At 42.5% G+C, this 21,179-nt stretch overlaps 2 protein-coding genes and 1 long non-coding RNA gene across 4 annotated transcripts; 2 read left to right on the top strand and 1 right to left on the bottom strand.

Annotated features, from left to right (window-relative positions):
• Nucleotides 1–267: 267 nt before the first annotated feature.
• On the top strand, nt 268–14,525 carry MTERF3 (mitochondrial transcription termination factor 3). 2 transcript variants are annotated; one of them, XM_045581326.1, is made up of 9 exons: nt 268–415; nt 1,393–1,518; nt 3,073–3,415; nt 4,369–4,521; nt 9,510–9,699; nt 11,232–11,379; nt 11,698–11,769; nt 12,886–13,047; nt 14,261–14,525. In XM_045581326.1, exons 3-9 carry the CDS (start codon nt 3,088–3,090, stop codon nt 14,453–14,455), a joined length of 1,248 nt encoding a protein of 415 aa, XP_045437282.1. In that variant the 5' UTR covers nt 268–415; nt 1,393–1,518; nt 3,073–3,087; the 3' UTR covers nt 14,456–14,525. The 2 variants fall into 2 exon arrangements, with proteins under 2 accessions (XP_045437282.1, XP_036292471.1); XM_036436578.2 differs by lacking the exon at nt 1,393–1,518.
• Nucleotides 14,526–15,606: 1,081 nt separating this feature from the next.
• LOC118718132 (cytochrome b-c1 complex subunit 7) lies at nt 15,607–20,432 on the top strand. The gene is made up of 4 exons (XM_036436579.2): nt 15,607–15,695; nt 18,963–19,034; nt 19,667–19,833; nt 20,237–20,432. The coding sequence occupies exons 1-4, from the start codon at nt 15,677–15,679 to the stop codon at nt 20,267–20,269; spliced, it is 291 nt and encodes a 96-aa protein (XP_036292472.1). The 5' UTR covers nt 15,607–15,676; the 3' UTR covers nt 20,270–20,432.
• Nucleotides 20,433–20,437: 5 nt separating this feature from the next.
• Nucleotides 20,438–20,905, bottom strand: LOC123652286. Its single transcript, XR_006741545.1, has 2 exons — nt 20,761–20,905; nt 20,438–20,506 (listed from the first exon to the last, which is right to left on the bottom strand). It is a non-coding gene; the product is annotated as an uncharacterized LOC123652286 (long non-coding RNA).
• Nucleotides 20,906–21,179: the final 274 nt, after the last annotated feature.

The raw sequence follows: 21,179 nt of genomic DNA, 5'->3' as shown, positions 1-21,179 counted from the left end.
GGCCGGCACCGCCCACTCTGCCGCGGGAAACGGGGGGGGAGCCGCCGGCTTAGCCCCAGCTAGCGCCGTGGGACCGGCGTCTCCGTGCGCGTCCTATGTCCCCACGTTCCCGAAAGACCAGGGCGAGGGGAGTGGCGAGCGGGAGAAGGGACGCTGCGCGCCCCGGCCCGCTCCGGGCCCCCGCGAGCCGCCCGCTCCCCCCCGCGCTGCCTCCCGGATGGTCTCGCCCACTCCCCGCGCAGCCCACGTGGGCGCGGCCGCTCCCGGAGCGGGCCCTGCGCCCGGCGAGCCCGAGGTGGGCTGTCGGGACCCGGAGCGCTGTGCCGGGTGGGACCCGGCGCCGCCGTGACCGCCTCTGCGAAGCGAGCCGAACCGAACCGAACCGAACCGCAGGACTGGCCGGGCCTCGCCGCAGGTAAAGCGGAGCTGGTGGGGCGCGAGGGCGCTGCCCCGGCCGCCGGGGTTTGGGTCCGGCCTCGGCCTGGCCTTGCCTGACCTCGCGGGGCCTTTTGGGGTCTTGGGCGGCCCCATGGAGGATGGTTTTGTTTTTACCCGCGGCCGGTGAGACCAAAAACCATCTTATGAGCCCGCTTTGCGCAGGGCGGGGAGGTTAGTGTCCGTCTGTCTGTCTGTCTGTCTGCGGAAGCCCGGTGTGGATGCCCAGATGGAGGAGACCAAAGTGGCCCGGGGAGGGCGGGAGCAGTTTGCTCACGAAGCCGGTTTCCCAGCCCGGTTTCACCTGTCGCTGGTCAGCCTTGCAGAGGTGGAAACTTTGAACAGCATTTCCGTGCCAATGACTATTCCGAGGGAAGGGCTAAGGCCAACAGTTGAGAAGTTTGTAATGTTTTAGTGGGCTAAAAGAATGCTTTAAGGCTTTTTTTTTTTCCTTTACTATTCCTGATGAGAGAGTCAAAGACTGTTGTCACTAAGGAGGGCTTTTATGCACATACTAGAGACCCAGTGCAGAAATTCGGGGGATGGGGGGGTGGAGGAACGGTATCCCTCAGCCCAGGCCTGCACCCTCTTGCAATCTCGGACAGACCCCTGGGGGATGTCCAACTGCCGATTTGAATTGGGCCTAAACTGGCTGTCAGACATCGCTGGCACAATCCGGGATTGTTGCTAGCCTGCTTCATGACCCTAACCACTTGCCTGCCTGCCTGGTCGCCCCTAACCACTTGCCTGCCTGCCTGGTCACTCCTAACCCCTCTGCCTGATTGCCCCTAATCTCCTCTGCCTCCACCTGCCACCGAGGCTTCCTGACATCCAGAAGGTCATTTGGCTGTGGGTCTAATTAGCATTTTACACTTTTATTGCTATAGATGCAAACGTCTTACCCGCTGTGTAGGCAGGTAAGTTAACCGTAGTTGCAATTGATTTATTTCAACCCAGCAAACATTGGCGCAGCGTAGGCTACTGGGGGATCATCATTAGGAGAGTGAACCCAAAGAGGAGACGCTGCTCTCCTGAAAGAACAGCCAATCAGTTATTAAGAAATACACACAGCAGTGACATGAAGTAAGTAAAAAAGAGAAGGATTAACATGAGTATTGTAGGAGGGGGTATTAATTTGAGCCTGGGAAGGCTTCAGCGTGAGGGAGACTTCAGGAGTTTGCTTTGAAATATAAGGACATTCTTAGATAAACTTAGAAGTCAAAACATTTTACAGCAAATGGGGACTTGGGATCATCTTATTATACCTGTAACCTTTTAAAAACCCATTACTGAAAAAATGGTTATTGAACCCCGATCTGGGCCAGACAATGTGCTAGAAATGCAGTCTTGCCAAGGTAGCCTGCCTCGGGAGGGTTTTCTGGCTTCTGATTTAGTGCCTCAGGACTTGGCTGTGCAGAGAATGAATGTCATAGATTTGAGGGAAAAGGTGACAGGTTTGGAGGCTCATTTCCTAACAAAATTTAACAAAAATCATCTATTTCACAGGCTATAGTGAATGCTTATTTCTTTTTAAAAATCATTTCAGAATGACAGTATGGCTTTGTTTATTATTAAATCCTTTTCAGGAGACTTCAAATTAAGCACTTTAGACTTACTATGTTTAGGAGACTGCATATGTGACCGGTGGACTCAGGTGATACCCAGATTTTCCACTGCCTGGTAGTCAGTGCCCCTGGCACCCAAATTGTTCAATGGTCAACTGTGAAATTTTGGTACAAGTTTAGAGTCTGAAGTATTTGGTCCAACTTGGAGCATAAAACAAGCTGAATTTCAGTATATGGAAAACCAAAGCAAAAATAAATTGTTCAAATCATTTATATTTGGTTGTGTGATCAATACTAATACCTAGTAACATTTGTGAGGCATTTTCCATATGCTAGACTCTGGGCTTTGTTTTCTGTATATCAAATTATTTAAAGTAAAATTATGTGTGCATCAGATTTACCTTTTCAATTAAACTGGCTAGATATAAATTCATTCTTATTCCTTCCAACCTTTTACCAGCCTTTTCTTATGAGAGTTTTAAGTCACTTTAAAAATCTTTCTAAAAGTGACTTTTTTCATCATAAATAAACATGCATTCATTGCTTATTGCTTATGTATCTCCTTTAATTTTGCTCTCTAGTTTTGACTTTAAAAAAATATTTTTTATTGATTTCAGAGAAGAAGGGAGAGAGAGAGAGAGAAACATTAATGATGAGAGAGAATCATTGATTGGCTGCCTCCGGCAAGTCCCCCACTGGGGATCTAGCCTGCAACCTGTACTTGTGTCCTGACCAGAAATCGAACTGGTTACCTCTTGGTTCCTGGGTTGACTCTCAACCACTGAGCTATACCTGGCGTGGCATATTGTTTTTAAATTGTAAAGCATAACTTTATTTTTCCAGGTTAGAATTTCCTGTCTTTTGGTTTGGAAATCAGACTACCTTGCTTTTGACTTTTCTTGTGTTTAAGAAACATCTGACTATTTTAGTCACCTAGATTTATTAAATACCCTTTAATTTGAGAAAAAAAAAAAGTTTCCAGTTTATCTTTTGATTGTCTGAATATTGTTTTAAACATTTAAGTAAAGTACATTTCTTTTTTTTTTAATGGTTATTCATATATCTTTTGCAGGCTGCTTTAAGAAAAATGGCCCTGTCGGCCCAACAGATACCCAGATGGTTGAACTCAATTAAACTGAACAGCTTAATTACTGCTGCACAACTCAGAAGTCATTATGGGAGACCAGGACAAACATTGTTGCATAGACTTTCTGCTCAGCCGCAGGTGTCCTCTGACAGTGGCTTTCTCCAGTGGGGACTGAAGACTTTCAGGACTTCCTCCAAATGGAATAGTAGCTCCCAGTGTACCAAATCAAGTGGGCAGGAGATTGATTCTGCCCAAAGCACTATGCTTCCTTCCGTGAGTGAGCAGCCACAGAAGACACCCAACTTTGATTCTGAGCTGTCTCTAGAAGGTAATTCTGAAAAGTCCCTTCTGCCCCCACTAGTAGATTGAATAAGCTACCTGTTTATGGGCTTAGTCTACTGCAAGTCATATTTCGTACCAGGCAAGAAAAATAACATTGCCAGTTCTAGTTACTTCTACTTTGCCTCTATTTTACTAAGATAAAATGTTTGTACGGTAATATGTATAAAATTATTTTATAGCTCTGTATACAACATTTGCTTCCTAAATACTTTATTTATAAAAAAAAATTTTCAGATAATTAGGTTTATTAAGGTATGATTTATATCAATAAAAATGTATCCTTTTGGGGGTATATAGTTCTATGAATTTTAACATATGCATTTAGTTATGTAATGACTACCACACTCAACCAATAGTCAGTCTTCTCCTTCCTGCTACTCCTATTCTAGGAATATTTGTATGTAAGAATATTTCACTGCAAATGAGATATTAGGTTAAGAAGAATATGCAAGACAAAGGGGGGGAGGGAGAGGAGAAGAGATTGGGAGGCCAGGAGAAGAGACTGGCTATATGAAATTAGAAAGTGTGATGATTAGAGGCAAAAAGAAATCAGTCCTTATTTCTTAGGTTATAATTTCCAGTATCTTCCATAATTGTTTAAGACTAAAACCTCAGAATCAAGGGTGAACTAGAATCACTTATCTGTTGATTAAAAGTGAAGGAAAGGGGAAGGACTCATCTTTATGGAATAGAAATTTTCCAATAAATTTCTTATCTAAATGGTCTTAACCTTTCCTATTAGAAGGTAGAAATATTTGTACTTCTTAGATGTTTAATCTTGAAATGATCCCAAGATTTATAAATAAGCCAACTAGGGAAGCCAAGCATTTAAATACACACATAAGAATAGCTAGAATGCAAGTTGTTGTAGAAACAGTTTGAAGTGTACAGATTGGAGAGCTGACTTGCTTCTCTCTTTCCATGTGGCTGGCTTCACAGATCTGGATGATGTGCCTCCATTATCTCCTTTGCAGCCTATTTCTGAGCAGGAGGCTGTTCGGATTATTGCAGACCCTCCTTTGCCCCCAGATTCATTCACACTTCGAGACTATGTGGATCATTCTGAGACTCTGCAGAAGCTAGTGCTTCTAGGTAAGTCTTGAGTATAGTCTTCACTTCTTTTTACTTGGTTTAAACTAAGCATTTATAATCTATCACAGTATTCTCCCAACCTACATATATAAAAGCCCAGCAATCAGAATGGTGGAATGACTGGAATGACCGGTGGCTGGTGGCTATGATGTTCATTGTGGCAGCCAACTAGCCTGATTCGGGCCCAATCAGCACCACCCCTGTCCAGTCCAGCCCCAAATTGGTCCCCAATACCCCAATTGGGGCCGGAGCCAGTTGGCCAACTGCCCATGGCCCTGCCCCCCAGCTGTCCCAGCCAGATGGATCCCCATCGGGGCGAGCCAGCTAGATCCCACCCGTGCATGAATTCGTGCACTGGCCTCTAGTATAGTTATATTAACAAGTTTTAGATAAGTCTTTAGTCAGTGCTTACATAATGACCATAAATATTCCTTACTGCTCCCCAGGAAGTGTATTATGATTATTTTCCTTCCTGTAAAACTTTTCATTTTTCCATGATTAATAATTGTCTTTTTTTAAAAAAATATATATATATTTTTATTTTTTACAGAGAGGAAAGGAGAGAGATAGAGAGCTAGAAACGTCGATGAGAGAGAAACATTGACCAGCTGCCTCTTGAACACCCCCTACTGGGGATATGCCCGCAACCAAGGTACATGCCCTTGACCAGAATCGAACCCAGGACCTTTCAGTCCGCAGACCGACGCTCTACCACTGAGCCAAACCGGTTTCGGCTGTCTTGTTTTTTTATTAGTTTTCTTTGTTCCTCAGGCCACATTTTCCCACATCTTCCAGTGGCCTCTCGGGACAGTTTTTCCTACAGTTAACCCTACAAATGTTAGGGTTAACTGTAGGAAAATTTGTTCCATTTCCCCACTCCCCCAACCTTCCTCCTGGAGCCGACTGTCCTCCCAGATTTGATGGGTTCTCTCTAGAACTGCTCCATAGTATCTGAGCTTGTTGACACTTGGGTTCAGATAGTTGAAGGCACCCAAGGGATCTGCGAGCTCTTAATTAGTCCTCTTGTTTTCAGCCTAGCACCTTACTGCAGCCTTCTGCTTTTTCCAAAGTCTATGGGTCTGGCACTTCCCTTACTTGATTTTTCCAGATGATGAACCTTCTTTCTCCTGGAGGTTTGAGAGGACAGGTAAGTAAGGGATTATCTCAGATCCATCTGGTTTAGGTTCTCACTTTTCACTGAAAAGTTGGGTGCTTCCTAACGTGATAGTCTTCTCACCAGCAATATTGCCCTGATAATCTCTCTAAGGTTAGTGCTCTGTCTAAAATGCAAATAAATTCAACTGTCAGGAACTTAGTACTTGAAATCCTTCAAAGCTTTCCCATGGCTTCAAAGTTCTGGTCCCACACTGACCTTTTTAGCTTCACTGCTTGCCACCCTTCCTTTGGTTGGTCATCTTGGGCAACTGGAGAACTTAATTCAAGTTCAAGTACCTGCTGAAATATCTTCTCTGACCTTCCAAACAGCGTGGCCCTTCTCTGGGCTCACACACACACCCCCCCCCCCTTGCTTTGATCCTAGCGCTAATAACAGTGACTGTTCACTCGAGGCCTTGTGCAAGCGCCTAAATGTATAGGGAATGGCCAGGTCCTCAAGAAGCTGCACAAACTCACAAGCACCTACATACACACATACGAATAGCTAGAATGCAAGGAGGGAAGTGATAGGTCCCATATAAGGGGCACAAATAAAGCGACGTGTGGGTTCAAAGGGAAGAGAAAGACAGCTTCTGCTGCAAACAGAGGCACCGGTGTCCTTCCTCTTAGAGCAGCTTTCCCAGCTTTGTGATCGGTGCTCTGGATGAAATAACAGGGCCCCTACCTCCAGATAACTTACAGCACACCTAGAGCTGTGGAATATGCGTCAGGCATTCCTTCACTGTATGCTGCTACTTCAGGTGCACATCTAAGAGGTAACTTACGTGACAGGACGTAGAGGAACCATGATTGCACTGTCAGGCAGTATTGCTGAGAACCTGGTGATCTACTTCTCTGTCTGCTTCCCAGATCTGTTTTCTGCCTTCCTCTGCCTGTTCTCCGTCCCAGGAGGTAACGTCTGCGCACTGGGGTCCTTTGCCAGCCGGCTTCTGGGCTGCTTGAGCCCAGTGGGAGGCACCTGAGGGAGGAGAGGGAGGCAGGTAGGAGTATTTTTTTTCCTGTTCCCTCCCTGCTCTGGGTCATGTAACTGTCTCCTCCATGACAACAGCTCCTCCTGAGAAACCGTTTCTTCATAGCTTCCAGCTCCCTCTAAGTGTGAGTGATACTTTTTCTCCGTGTCTTTAGCTCTAGGCATGCCCTCCTTTGTTCTCTTAATTCTGCTCACAGCACCGTATAGAGTCCCTCCATTAAAGTTGTTTTTATTTTAACTTTCTAGGGCAATTTCCTTTGCCTGCCAGATTGATACAGTAAATATGTGTAACACTAACTGAACAAAACAGTAATGTTTGTAGTGACGGAAATGATGGGATAAAGCCAACTTAGACTGTGGCCACCTAGAAGTTAGAATCTTTCTTTATTATTCATTTTATATATCCCCAGAACCTACCAGAACGGCCTGGTCCATAGTAGGCATTCATGACTATTTCTCAAGTTAATGAAATTGTAAGCCCATGATTTGTGTTGACAGCAGTGTGCTCTCCTGATGAGATTTCAGCTCTGCTTTTGCTGTGAAAAAGCAGCTTCTCAAGATTTTCATTTCAGCACAATCAGGACGTGACAGCTCATGCTGAGCAAGGCACTTCAGCACATGTAAGCTGTAATATTTCTTTAAATTTGAAGTCTGAATCCTTTAAGTTAGTTTTAAAGCATCCCTTCCCCCATATTGCACAGATTTTTGAAACTGGTTTCTAATTTACTTATCTGTCCATTCAAAAATTTCATTTTTTAACTTAATATTTTAAATTGCAAAAAAATTATATCGAGTTGTTACAAGTGCAAATATTACAAAAGAAAGAACTCTTAACCTCTCTACATTGTCAGTTCCACTTTTCCAAAGGTAACCCTCATCAATTTATGGAGTGTGCTGAAACTGGTTTGGCTCAGTGGTAGAGCGTCCGTCTGCGGACTGAAGGGTCCCAGGTTCGATTCCGGTCAAGGGCATGTACATCCGTATGCGGGCACATCCCCGGTAGGGGGTGTGCAAGAGGCGGCTGGTCGATGTCTCTCTCTCTCATCGACGTTCCTGGCTCTCTATCTCTTTCCCTTCCTCTCTGTAAAAAATCAATGATATATATATATTTTTTTAAATTTATGGAGTGATTTGCCATACCTTTTTCTATGCAAATATTACCATACTAAAAGCTGTACATAGGTTTTGTAGTTTTTTCAAACTTAATATTATTTTTTAATTCTGTTTTCTTCTAGTAGTTTTAAAGTTGGTATACTTTAGGTTTATATCTATATGAAATTAATTTTCAAATCATATATAAAAGGAATTCTTTAATTTTTTCCAAGTGATCCCATTGTATTCTCCTGAACTGTTTTCCCCTCTTGACTTGAATGCCGCTTTTACTGTCGGCCAGATTTTTAGTTCATCCTGGCTCTGTTTCTGGTCTTCATTCTAGTCTTTTTCTGCTTTCAACCCTCTTAGGTCAGCACCTGTTTAATGTCCAGAAATTTGAATTTAGAATTATATATGGATCTAAAAATAACAAATTATAATTTTTCTACTTGTAGACACCAATAAAGAAAGAATGTTTTTATTTCATTGCTTTTATATTTTAGACTGCAAAGTTGCATCTATAAATCAGTTCGAGTTATTTTTAACCTGGTGAAATATGTTAATGAATATGAAATTTGAATCCAAAATTAGGGTTTTACATTATCCTTAAATGTTTATTCTAAAGTAAAGAATAGGGCTTTCCTATTCATGTTCATTTTTTTAAAATCACATAAAAGGAAAACAATGAAAGACTAAAGTGCTCGGTTTAATGAGAATTTTGAATTACAGGTTACTTTGATTCTCTGCCTAGCTAATGCTGACACCTAATCATATCCATAATCAAAGAATGATTTGAAATAACGACTTGCTATTTCCCTTTTTCACTCTTTCTCTCTGTCCTTGTGTGGTTGACTTAGATCACCGAGGACTGTACGAGTAGGTGCGCGGTGGAGGTTGTGTCCTTTCCGCTCTGTGGCTACTTGAAGGCCGCAGTGCTCACCTGCTCTCCGACAGACGTTTCTTGAGCTCCTTTAAGATGCTTGTCTCTGCCAAGACCGGTTTGGCTCAATGGATAGAGCGTCGGCCTGTGGACTGAAGAGTCCCGGGTTCGATTCCAGTCAGGGTTGCGGCACATCCCCAGTGGGGGGTGTACAGGAGGCAGCTGATCGGTGTTTCTCTCTCATCAATGTTTCTAACTTTCTATCCCTTTCCCTTCCTCTCTGTAAAAAATCAATAAAATATATTTTAGGAAAAAAAAAAAAAATATGCTTGTCTCTGTGCTAAAGACCTGGGGTTACAATGATGAGTAAGATATAGGGTCCTTTGTATTCTCCTATGGAGGGGATCATAAGCGTATTTTAAAACAATGCTTGTAAATAAGAAAAAGATTTTTTATAAAGCTTCAAAGAAACTTAATTTTATTCATATGGTTTGTTACCCTACGGAATTTCCAGGTAGGTGATTACTATGGAGCTCTTCAGGGGCTCATAAGCATCCTTCAAACTGTACTCAGGAGACCATGGAGAATGGTGGTGATCCTAATCTGACTTAATGACTTTGTTTTGAGTGGTAACTTAGCACCAAATACACTGTTTTTCTCTGTATATGACTTTGAAATAAATACTGTTTTCATTTTTATTTATTTTTATTTCTGCAACCAATTTAGTTAAAAATACTTTGAAGTTCCCATTGGCCTTTCTCAGTTCTCCTTTGGAGAGGCTGTTGATCCCCATCACTGATTTCTTTAACATCTATGACGTTTAATGGCGAGCTAAGCAGTTCTCTGCCAGCGGTGTTTGTATTTTCACAGGAGTGGACTTGTCCAAGATAGAGAAACACCCCGGAGCAGCCAATCTCCTTCTGAGACTGGATTTCGAAAAAGACATTAACCAAGTACTCCTGTTCCTTAAAGATCTGGGTATAGAGGATAGCCAACTGGGAGCCTTCCTGACGAAAAATTATGCTATTTTCTCGGAAGACCTTGAAAATCTTAAAACCAGGTAGGAATTTTAGAATGATTCCCACATAACCCATGAAGTGATTCTGAAGGAAATATCTTATTGTTTTTTAAGTCTCAGCTGCACAAGTATCATCGGAGAGAATGAACATGAACATTATTGTTTTGTTTGAACTTTGACCAAAATTAAGAATCTAAAACAGGTGTTTTTGTGTGTTTTTTTAAATTTCATTTTTATTCAATAGCCCATTCTTATTTTTATATGAAAACAAAAACAACCCCACACGAACCTTGTGAACCAGATAAAATTTCCATATTACATTTGAAAACACATTGATCCAGAGAAATTAAATAACTTATAAAACTACCAGCTACTTAATGGCAAATTGAGATTTCAGCTAAGTTCTATGCCTCCTTTTAACACTTGTGATGTTTCTATACCATGTATCAGATGTTATATTTTACTAGAGGCCCGATGCATGAAATTTGTGCAAGGGTAGGCCTTCCTTCCTCTGGCTGCTGGCTTCGCAGCTCCAGCTCTGCAGCCACAGCTTTGCTGCCCAGCTTCACAGCCCCACCCTCCACCCAACCTGCCTTGGCCCGGAGCCGCCCCTGTCCGCTGCCACACACACACACACACACCCACACACCCGTTCCCCAGATCCCTGGAGCCCGCCAATCAATCGGAGCGCGTGCGCCCACCCTCCCCCATTCGTTCACAAGGTTTGTGTGAGGTTCTTTTGTTTATGTTTTCCTGGTAAGAATTAAACAAGATAATGCCCTGATATATTTTAGACATTTACTAGTAATAAAACTGACTTTTACTCTGTGTATAGATTTTTAAAAATCAATACTGTTATTTTATAGTCAGACTGTCTATATTTCACTACTTTATTTTGGTTTCCAGAAATTTAGAGGAAATATCATTGTTAACAAAATACATATTGAAAGACTACAGTAAAAAATTAGTTATGAAAATACATACTTAGTAAATGCAGTAAAATTCCTTTCAGTTTCTCTGAGATACTAAAATAAAATTCCTCTCATACTTAAGAGTCTTCCTTTGTAAAAAGAATTCTCAATCTATTTTCTTAGTTTGTGTATTTTCTCTTCTTAGACCAAAAAAAAAAAAAAAATTCTTAAACAGAATCCATTTCTTTCTTTTTTTTTTTTTTCTATCAAGTAACTAAGTAAGTCAGATAAACTGAAAAGGTTATTTTCTGCTTTTAAGTATAGATGGGTACCATTGTACAGTTGGATGGATGCTTGATTTAACCATATCTGGACCATTATTGTAGAACTAGAGGCCCGATGCACAAAATTTGTGCAAGAAGCTTGGCCCTCACAGCTGCAGTGGCTTTCCTTGGCCCTCACAGCCCTGGCCTCATCCAGAAGGCCGTAAGAAAGTTCATTTGGCAGTCTGGTCTGATTAGCATATTTCGCGTTTATTGTTATAGATGGGATATTTTATTTTATTTGGGGGGGTATGGAAATCTTTTTAAAAACAATAGTTATTTTGGAAAGTAGCATGCACTAGTAAATGTTTATCACATGTGTGTATTTGTGTTTCTTTAGAGTGGCTTATCTACAGTCAAAAAGTTTCAGTAAGTCAGACATCACCCAGATGGTCAGAAAGGCGCCATTTTTGCTGAGTTTTTCCGTGGAAAGACTGGATAACAGACTGGGATTTTTTCAGAAAGAACTTGAACTTAATGTGAAGAAGGTAAAGACAAGGGGGGGGGGGGGGGGAATTTTTGTATTTCCAAGTCAGCTACATTTAGTAATTGTTACATCTCATGTTTCTACCAGCTATGAATGAAGAAGCCTGCTAGCTTAAACATGTAGCTGTATCATTTTATAATGTTCCATCAAATTGTTTCCTTTTGTTTTTAGTATGTTTTCTCCCTCAAATAGTTTTACGTTTATGTATTTATGGGGTTCCTAACCCTTTTCTGAGGGTCATTTTAGAATTTTTAAAAACTAGTTTGGCTTCCCAAACTAGTTGCACATATGGTAATGATAGACTGTTTTATAATTGCAGACTAGAGATCTGGTGGTTCGTCTCCCAAGGCTACTAACTGGAAGTCTGGAGCCCGTGAAAGAGAATATGAAGGTAGGATAACTTTAAGCTTTTGAGAACTCAGCTTCTTTCTTGAAGTGTTTAAGTCCTCTGAAGAGGATAGGTTTTTGCTATTGTCATCTTAAAGAAAACTGTATCATACATTTTCTTTCTAAAAAGATGAGACTAGAAAATGAGACCTATCTAGCACGCTGTTTGTTGTAGGTGATATGTTCACGTGTTCACCAGGTGTTACATGAGTAGGTCACCTTGCAGACACAGATGCCTGTACTCCTAGGTATGTGGGTGCTTCCTGGAAGCTGCTTCCGTTGCCAGAACGAGAGCCTCTGTCTGTGTGGGCAGGTGGGGATGAGTTTTGGAGACTGGATCCGACGGCTTCTGTGAAGGGCAGTGGCCAGCACATTGCTCTCCTTACACCTGTGCCAGATGCCGGCCCTGGTTCTACCACAGCACACGCCAGACATTCTTCCGTGTTTCTCCCAGCGAGTGCGTAGAGCCAAGGGCAGCTGACTGTTGGTATATACAAAGCTGGAGGAATATGTGAAATCATTACCTAAGGCCTCCGTGTTTGCTGAGGCGCTCACGGTGTTTCATATTCAGTTGTACAAGTTGTGGGCACCTGCCCCCACACTGTGCGGGAGGGCGGCCCTGCTCTATGGAGCTTCCGGTCCAGTGGGGTCAGCGCGGAGAGATACAGGCCGGGGACTGGCGGGGCGCTCAGCTGCTCATAGGAGACCGAACGCACGTTCGGGTGTGTAGTTTTCTCCTCTCTGTCTGGAGTTCTGACATGTGTTTCAGATAACACTTGGGAGCAGAGGCTCAAAAAGCACTTTGAAAATCTTACTAATGTATGGTAGGGCCCAAAACGAATACCTACCTGCCCGGGTCTCCCAGCCCCCATCATTCTGCCGCATAATCATGCGAGCTCCTTCTGGGTCCTCAGTGCTGTGAGCAGCTCATTCCCAGGAGGGGGTCTGAAATTCAGGTTACCCCAGAAGCAGGAAGCTACGATCCCTGAGGGCAGGGGCATAGCTGTCTCCAGACTTTTCGGTCCTTATTTTAAATATTGGAAGAATCCATGTGTCCTTTGGCATAGTACCAAGATAGCTTTCTATTCATAATTTATAGCAACTCTCCTTTTTCTTTTAGGTTTATCGTCTTGAACTAGGTTTTAAACATAACGAAATTCAACATATGATCACCCAAATCCCAAAGATGTTGACTGCGAATAAAAGGAAACTTACGGAGACGTTTGATTTTGTGCACAACGTGATGAGCATTCCCCATCACATCATCGTCAGGTTCCCGCAGGTAACGCGCAAGCTGTGAGAGCACCTTGCCCTCCGTCTGCCACTGCTCCAGCACCATGCTTCTCGCTCTGAAAATGCCTTGCTCTGTGTGAAGGAACTGAACCAAATGCAGTCTGGCTCTGAGAGTTGTGTGAAAGCCATATTTCTGTTGCCCATCTTTTTATCAAGACAACACTTTGGAGTAAAGGCTTAAAAAGCACTTGGAGCCCTAGCCGATTTGGCTCAGTGGATAGGGCATAAGCCTAGGGACTGAAGGGTCCTGGGTTCAATTCCGGTCAAGGGCACATACCCAGGTTTCAGACTCCATCCCCAGTATGGGGCATGCAGGAGGCAGCTAGTCAATGATTCTCTCTCATCCCTGATGTTTCTTTTTCCTCACTTCCTCTCTGAAATCAATAAAAATATATATTTTTTAAAAACATACACACATAGATTTGAGTCACCCCAAACTCTAGATTCTTGAATTGTAGAATTGTTGTATTGGGACTCTTAGACTCCTAGTGGTCTGTCTGGGTGGTAGTGCTCGGAAAACAAAAATCGAAACTTATCAATGGAAAAATACATTAACTGACAATAGGCTGCGAGGAAACTGATACAGAATAAATTTTTGACAGGTGCATTTAAAATTCTGGTGTGAAACATTGTCTCAAGAAAATAACAGTTATTGTTGGCACAGCAATTTTATAATTAACTAACATGGGAAACAATTATAACTTAATAGGTATGGTTAATTTGTCATTTAAGAGCAGAATGGTCGACGGTAAAGGATAATGACATGAGGAAATCTCTCGTTAAGGAAAGACATTATATTCAGGATTCCATAACACTTTGTCTCCCCTCTCCCTCTGCGCTTCTTCCACATCAGGGAACAGGGAATCAGTTCTCAGGCCAGGTTTTTGTTTGTCTTTTACTCCCTGATTATTTAATGGATCATTAACAGAATGAAATTTTCCTGTCTCTACATTGATTAGTCAGTGTTCTTAGAATACAGTGTAGCCCTTAATTTTTTTTTATAATTGTTCTGTTTGTAAGCTTTGAGTTCCTTTTTAATCATAATTTCTTAGTGGAAGCTATAAACCTTGGGCATTTATCAGATTTACTGAGCATGTGGTCAATATTTTACATTTGATAGCCTATTAAAATTTTTAGCCATATAAACATTTTAATAGTTCATCTTTCAGTGCATATTTTTTTAAACTCTTTTTCTTTTGTAGGTATTTAATGCAAGGTTGTTTAAAGTAAAAGAAAGACATTTATTTCTGGCCTATTTAGGAAGAGCACAGTATGATCCAGCAAAAGCTAACTACATCTCTTTGGACAAATTGGTGTCAGTGCCTGATGAAATATTTTGTGAAGAGATTGCCAAAGCCTCAGTACAGGACTTTGAAAAATTCTTAAAAACTCTTTAGTTTTTGATGAATATTAAAATGTAACCATGTAAAATAAAAGTATGTATTAATAAATTAATATACTTCAAAATAAATGCCTTGAATCTCAATTGATACTGGAGACAATTTCTTGATATTGTAAATTTGGGTAAAGTTCTTAGATCTTTCTTAAAAGTTCCTAGTGACTTAATTCTTTGACTCAACCATTCCCTTCCTTCTGGGGAAGGAGAAAAATCACAATATAGCAAGCTTAGAGAAACAGTTTGAATATATATAGGCTGGCATCGTTTCTGGTGAAGATGAGAAGTGGAGGATTTTCCTCTTAAAATCACAGGGCTTTATTTATTTATTTATTTATTTATTTATTTTAATTTCAGAGAGAGGGAGATAGAAACATCAGTGATGAGAATCATTGATCACCTGCCTTCTGCACACTCCCTACTGGAGAATGAGCCCTCACCTCAGGCATGTGCCTGGACCTGGAATCAAACTGTGACCTCCTGATTCATAGGTCGACACTCGGCCACTGAGCCACGCCGGCTGGGCAGACACGGGGATTTTAAAGTGGTTTTATCACAAGACATCTGTATTTTCTTTAAAATGTTCAATGAGTCTCTGGAACATACTGTATTTACGTAATATCTACTACTCACCTAATGCTACAAAACAAATGTAATTTTGGACTATTTCCAGTGCTGTCTTCCCAAGCACAGATAATTAGAGTTGCCCACAGGTGGCTACTGATAACCAGGAAAGGAAAAAGCATAGGGAGGAAAGCAGTTTGCACGAAAGTAGATGTCAATGAGACAGTAAAAGGTCAGGACAACCCTTCTGAGCCTGCTTTCTCCTCTCCCCAACCAATAGGATTACACATAGTACTTAAAAGTTAGAATGAAATGAGAGCATTGAACCAGAATATGTCCAGCCCATGCTTAGCGCGTCGCTTGGCACAGGGCGCGATTAACATTGCCCAAAGTCTCACAGCTCGGCACTAACAGAACCCAGGCCACGGCCACGGCGCCCTCATTCCTTCCTCCCTGGGGTTTTCCCATCAGGCCACGCGGAGCACAGCGACTTACTCCGTTGCTAGGGACGCCGGCGGAAGGGCCCTCACGACAGCCACCCGACGTCGCCGTCTGAACTGCGCCTGCGCGCGGGCGTCCCCTGAGGCGCCTGCGCACTGTGGACCCCGCGCGCCCTCTGGGACTTACCCAGCAGGCAACGCTTCAGTGTCGGGTCAAGATGGCGGGCCGGCCTGCCGGTAAGTAATTCGGGTCCTCCCTGCTGGGCATCGCTGCGCCGCACCTTTCGTTCTCGCAGCGGCTTGCTCCTCTTCCTCTGCGCTCTCTCCGGGGCCGGCTGGTTCCGCGGCGGAAGGGAAGGGGCGGCTCCGGTCCGGCGTGAAGGCGGCCTTCCGCTGCCCCCCACCCTCCCACCCCGCACCCCGGCGACCCCAGCCCGGCCCGCCGAGGTAGGGGCTTGGGTGCTGTGGCTCCGCTGTGGGTGGCGGTGCCCGCGGCGGCCCCGGCCCCGCTGGCGTCCCATCTGCCCGCGCTGGGCGTCCCTGCCGCCTGGCCTTAGAGTTCAAGGGCACAAGGACATAGCTGGTGACTTTCGGCCGAAAGCAACGGGGAGTCAAGTGCCGGCAGGGGCGTGGGCGCGACGCATGCTCCCCGGGGGGTGTTCGTTCGCCCTGGACTGAGGTGACCAGATTTTAACATCGGTAAAGAGGGACGCCGGTGACGGGGGCTGGGTTGGGGGGGGGGTTCTTAACTTAAAATTTGGTCTATATAGCCGAGACCGGTCTGGCTCAATGGATAGAGAGCGTCGGCTTGGGGACGGAAAGGTCCCGGGTTCGATTCCGGTCAAGGGCATGTACCTTGGTTGCGGGCACATCCCCAGTAGGGGGTGTGCAAGAGGCAGCTGGTCGATGACTCTCTCGTCGATGACTCTCTCATCGATGTTTCTAGCTCTCTATCTCTCTCCCTTCCTCTCTGTACAAAATCAATAAAATATATATTTTTTTAAAAAATTTGGTCTATATGGAGCAACAAAAATTTTCATAGAACGTAAAAATAGTATTGTAATATGTTTTTTTTTAATTTCGACATAAGTACAATTTACAAATATAATACATTAAAAATTAGGTATAGTATTATTTTATTCTTTGGCATATTTCTCAATTGAGTGGATTTTTTTTTTTTTTTTTAGTAAATTGCTGTCGTCGTTTAAAAAGATCATGAAATTTTTCACAAGAATTTCAAAACGGCTTTCAAAGTCTCAACACTTAATTGTGATTTTTCTGACGTCCACACTTTATTTACCGTAGGAAAAAAACCGCGTTCAGTCGCAGCATTAGTTCCTGGTAAGGACAGCGCGTATTCCACAATTCTAACAACTGATCAACAATGCGACCTTTGATAAGCAGTTCTCGATAATCAGTTCTCAACAACTATTTGTCATTGTTAAAGTTTAACATTATAAAATTAACAAAAATAATATAAAACTCATATCCTGGCTAAATAGCCACAAGGCCGCCGAAAACCATCCATCTATTCCCTTCCCGTTCTCCCGCCGTTCCTTACCTTGTGCATTCTTTCCAAACATCGGGACTTTTTTAAAACAGCGCGGGGCGCGGGACAGACGGTTAAAAACCGGGACGTCTGGTCACCTGACCCTGGACCCTGATAACCGAGGCCGAGTGGCCGGAGGACATGGGGTTGGAGGCGGCCTTCTGCCCCTCGCGCTTCCCAAAGCGGGAACCGGAGGGAGCTGAGCGCAGGCGACAGGGAGGCTTCGAGTGTACCTTCCCCGGGAGCTCAGCGTGGCCTGGGGATTTGAAGGAATCTGTATTTATGGGAGGCACTCAGACAAGCACCTGTTATTGAACAGAAAGCCGAACTTACCGGAATATTTAACACGGAACGGGAACGTCAAATAGAGTTTTACCTTTTTGTTGTTCTTGTTGCCAATCTCTGCCCTCCGACGGTATAAATTGACAAAGCTGTTAAAATAATATATATATATATAATCTCCTTCACCAGCCTAAGCGACACTGACGGGCAGACCCGTAAGAGTCCGTTATTATAATAAATTTAACCTCACGAATATTGAAGGCGCTCTGCCCCTCCGCAGTGCTTGGCGCCGGACAGACCCGCTGGCTTCCACCGCTGGAGGGAGGGCTTCTGTGAGACCGGTGCCTCTGCGTCAGGGACCCGCGTGCGGATCTGGGTAAAGCAAGCGGGTCAGTGCTTGGCGCACAACCAGTGTTCCGTGCACGTTAATCACTCTCCATCGCTGGCTAAGGCACTCACCAGTAACTGATTTTCCACAGGCGTGTCTGCAGATCGTTGGCTCTTCGGTCATCCGTGGTGCTTAGTTTCCCAGGAGAGTTACCAAAGGCCCAGACCAATGTACTAGGAGGAGGGGTTGGAGGGAAAGGAGTTTGCTTGATAAGGGTCTAACCCAGGACAGAAATGTAAAGGCGGTTTTAAGCTTTCTCTACCTCCCCTTCTGTACCACATTTCTCCTGTAAACACCAGGCACTGTCATATTATTCCTCAAGGAGTTTTAACGTTACCTCTTTCTTCTCATCCGTTTTTTCTTTCTTTCTTTCTTTCTTTTTTTAAAAAATATATTTTATTGATTTTTTACAGAGAGGAAGAGAGAAGGATAGAGAGTTAGAAACATCGATGAGAGAGAATCATCGATCAGCTGCCTCTTGCACACCCCCTACTGAGGATGTGCCCTCAACCAACGTACATGTCCTTAACCGAAATCGAACCCTGGACCTTTCAGTCCACAGGCTGACGCTTTATCCACTGAGCCAAACCGGTTTTGGCTTCTCATTCGTTTTCAAATATCCATTCCCTTGGTGGAAAGCTTGGGGGGATGTGGAAAATGGGCTTCTTTGGCTGATCCTTTTTAAGGTTAAATGACTAAGTAATTGTATCAGAATCCTCCCAGAAATACTAAAGAGGGTAGCCAAGTAATAAAAAGGTGATGCAGAAAATACAAATTTTGGAAGATGAGGGTCATTTAGATCGCCACCCTGTCCTGACATTTTACCTTCTTTTCTTACAACACCAACTCCCTTTGAAAGGGAAGTTTAGATTTGTTACCTGTAACTGTTTCTGAAACTATAATGAGAAGTTCCGAGGTTCTTCCCCATACCCTACCCCTTTAATTCTGACAGTTGCAGGGGGACATACAGGAATGGCAAGCTTGCCTTTGAGTGGCAGTAGTTATGCTTGTAAATCTCTTGTGCATTAGGTGTTTGAGTTTACCTGTTTTCCCATGGCTTGCCCATTTTTTTTTTTTTTTTTTTTTTTACCTGCAGTTTCTCTTGCTCATAGACAAAATAAGGAATTTTTACCAACAGTATATGGAGTATACACTGTTAAAAGGAAATACCTTCCTATGCTTGCACTCTCTAACCATTAACTATCAGACAGTGGTGGCTTACCCATCAGCAATTTCGGATAGTACAATAAGTGAGTTGTAGCAACTAACAGTGTGACAATCTCAGTTGCAGCATCAGGCCGGTGGCTGGACGGTATTCGAAAATGGTATTACAATGCGGCAGGATTCAATAAACTGGGTGAGTATCTGCACTTTCTCCCCCTGTTTTTTTCTTTTTCTTTTTTTCTGAGAGTAGTCTTTTTGCAAAAAAGACTCATTAAGAGTCCAAAAAAGTAACTAATTATGCTTGTGCACCTTAGAAGATGTTAATATTAGGTCACATTTTATTATGTTAAATCACATCCATTTTTTATTATTTTGAGAAGAGAGGGATGGACTTGTCTTAAATGTTTGAGGAGGAAATGATTTATGTTCTTGAAATATAGTAGCTGGACTTTTTCCTTAGTATACGCTCTCTCTCCCACCTCCTCCCCTTAGCATTTAAAGTTCTGTGAACTTTGAAAGTAGAGATTTTTCCTATTTGTGTTTAAAAACAAGGTAGACATTTTAAAATTTGTTTTAGGTAAAAGGTGAATTCTGTGGCAATAGATTTTAAAAGGCTCGTCTATTGTTTCCAAAGTACCATTTTATAAATAATCCACTAAATAACCCATTATTATATATGAAATACATTGAGCTTGGTTATAAATAACTCTTGATATTTCACCCCAAGTCTTAAGTTTATAAGTCATAAAGATATCTTACTCATTTTTGTTTTTAAATTCCTGATTTGTGAGACGCATATTTAATCTCTCCTGTTTCCTATCGTAGGGCTAATGCGAGACGATACCATCCATGTGGATGAAGATGTGGAAGAAGCCATCAGAAGGCTTCCCGAGAACCTGTACAACGACAGGGTGTTTCGCATTAAGAGGGCGCTGGACCTGTCCATGCGGCAGCAGATCCTGCCTAAGGAGCAGTGGACGAAATATGAGGAGGTGAGACAGCTTCTGAGTCTGACACTGTCCACTAAGGATTGAGTATTACAGACAGAAACATTCATTTGTGTAGGGCTTTAGGGTTCTTAATGTTGTCACAAATAAATGTCCTTATGACAGTATGGTGAGGTGATAAAGCACATGTTCACTTCATTTTAGAGACAAACATGAAGACGGAAACGTGAAGTGACTGTTCCAAAGTCACTAAGCAAGTTTACAATATCTTCCTGGGTTTTAAACTTTAAAAAAGCAGACAGTTCTTAGTTGGCTAGAAAATACTTTTTTAAGTTGGGAATGAAATTTTCAATGACTTTTTGTTGTTTAAGACCTATTGAGTGTTTGAAGTATACAGTATGCGATGGTGATGGTAGCATATGATATTTTTCTTTTATTCGTTTTTTAGGATAAATTCTACCTTGAACCATATCTGAAATAAGTTATTCAGGAAAGAAAAGAGAAGAATGGGCAAAGAAATAATCATGGAATCAATCTGTGGATGCACTTGTCCTCAGTATTTTAATTATGTTGGTTAAACTTGAAATGCACACTTTAAAACCATCTGGGTTTCAAATATATAAATAAATGTCTATTATAACTTTTGTTGGAGTTTTTGAATTCTGAACTTTATTTTTAATAACTACTGCATTTACTTATCTGTTAAATTCTTTTCAAACTTGCCGAAACCTGTTTGGCTCAGTGGATAGAGCGTCAGCCTGCGGACTAAAAGGTCCCAGGTGTGATTCCGGCCAAGGGCATGTACTTTGGTTGCGGGCACATCCCTAGTAGGGGGTGTGCAAGAGGCAGCTGATCAATGATTCTCTGTCATCGATGTTTCTAACTCTCTATCCTTCTCTCTTCCTCTCTGTAAAAATTCAATAAAATATATTTTTAAAAAATAAAATTAAAATAAATAAATTCTTTTCAAACTTACAAGGTATTCTTCAATTAGTGTTTAATGGCCTCCTGAAGCTAAGAGAAGCCATTTTTTAAATTTTTTTATTTTTATTCCTCAACTGAGTATGTTTATTGATATGAGAGAGAGAGGAAAAAAACATCGATGTGAGAAATATCAATTGGTTGCCCTCATGCACCCTGACTGGGCATTGAACTTGCAACCTGTGTACATGTCCTGACCAAGAATCGAACCCAAAGCCTATTTGGTGCATGGGACAACGCTCCAGCCAACAGCCATGTGACCAGGGCTACCAAACCATTTTAATCAGGTTGGATAACTTCTTGATTTGCTGAGAGAGAGAATATTCTTCCAAATAGAACAGTCACCTTGCTACTGCATTTGCAGATTAGCAAGATGCCTAGTAGCCCCTCTCGAGCCTAACTTGCAGGAA

The sequence above is a fragment of the Pipistrellus kuhlii genome, unplaced genomic scaffold (assembly GCF_014108245.1).
Source record: "Pipistrellus kuhlii isolate mPipKuh1 unplaced genomic scaffold, mPipKuh1.p scaffold_m20_p_14, whole genome shotgun sequence".
Taxonomy (NCBI): domain Eukaryota; kingdom Metazoa; phylum Chordata; class Mammalia; order Chiroptera; family Vespertilionidae; genus Pipistrellus; species Pipistrellus kuhlii.
Note: the sequence above shows the minus strand (reverse complement) of the source record. Positions and strands in the feature narration are given on the sequence as shown.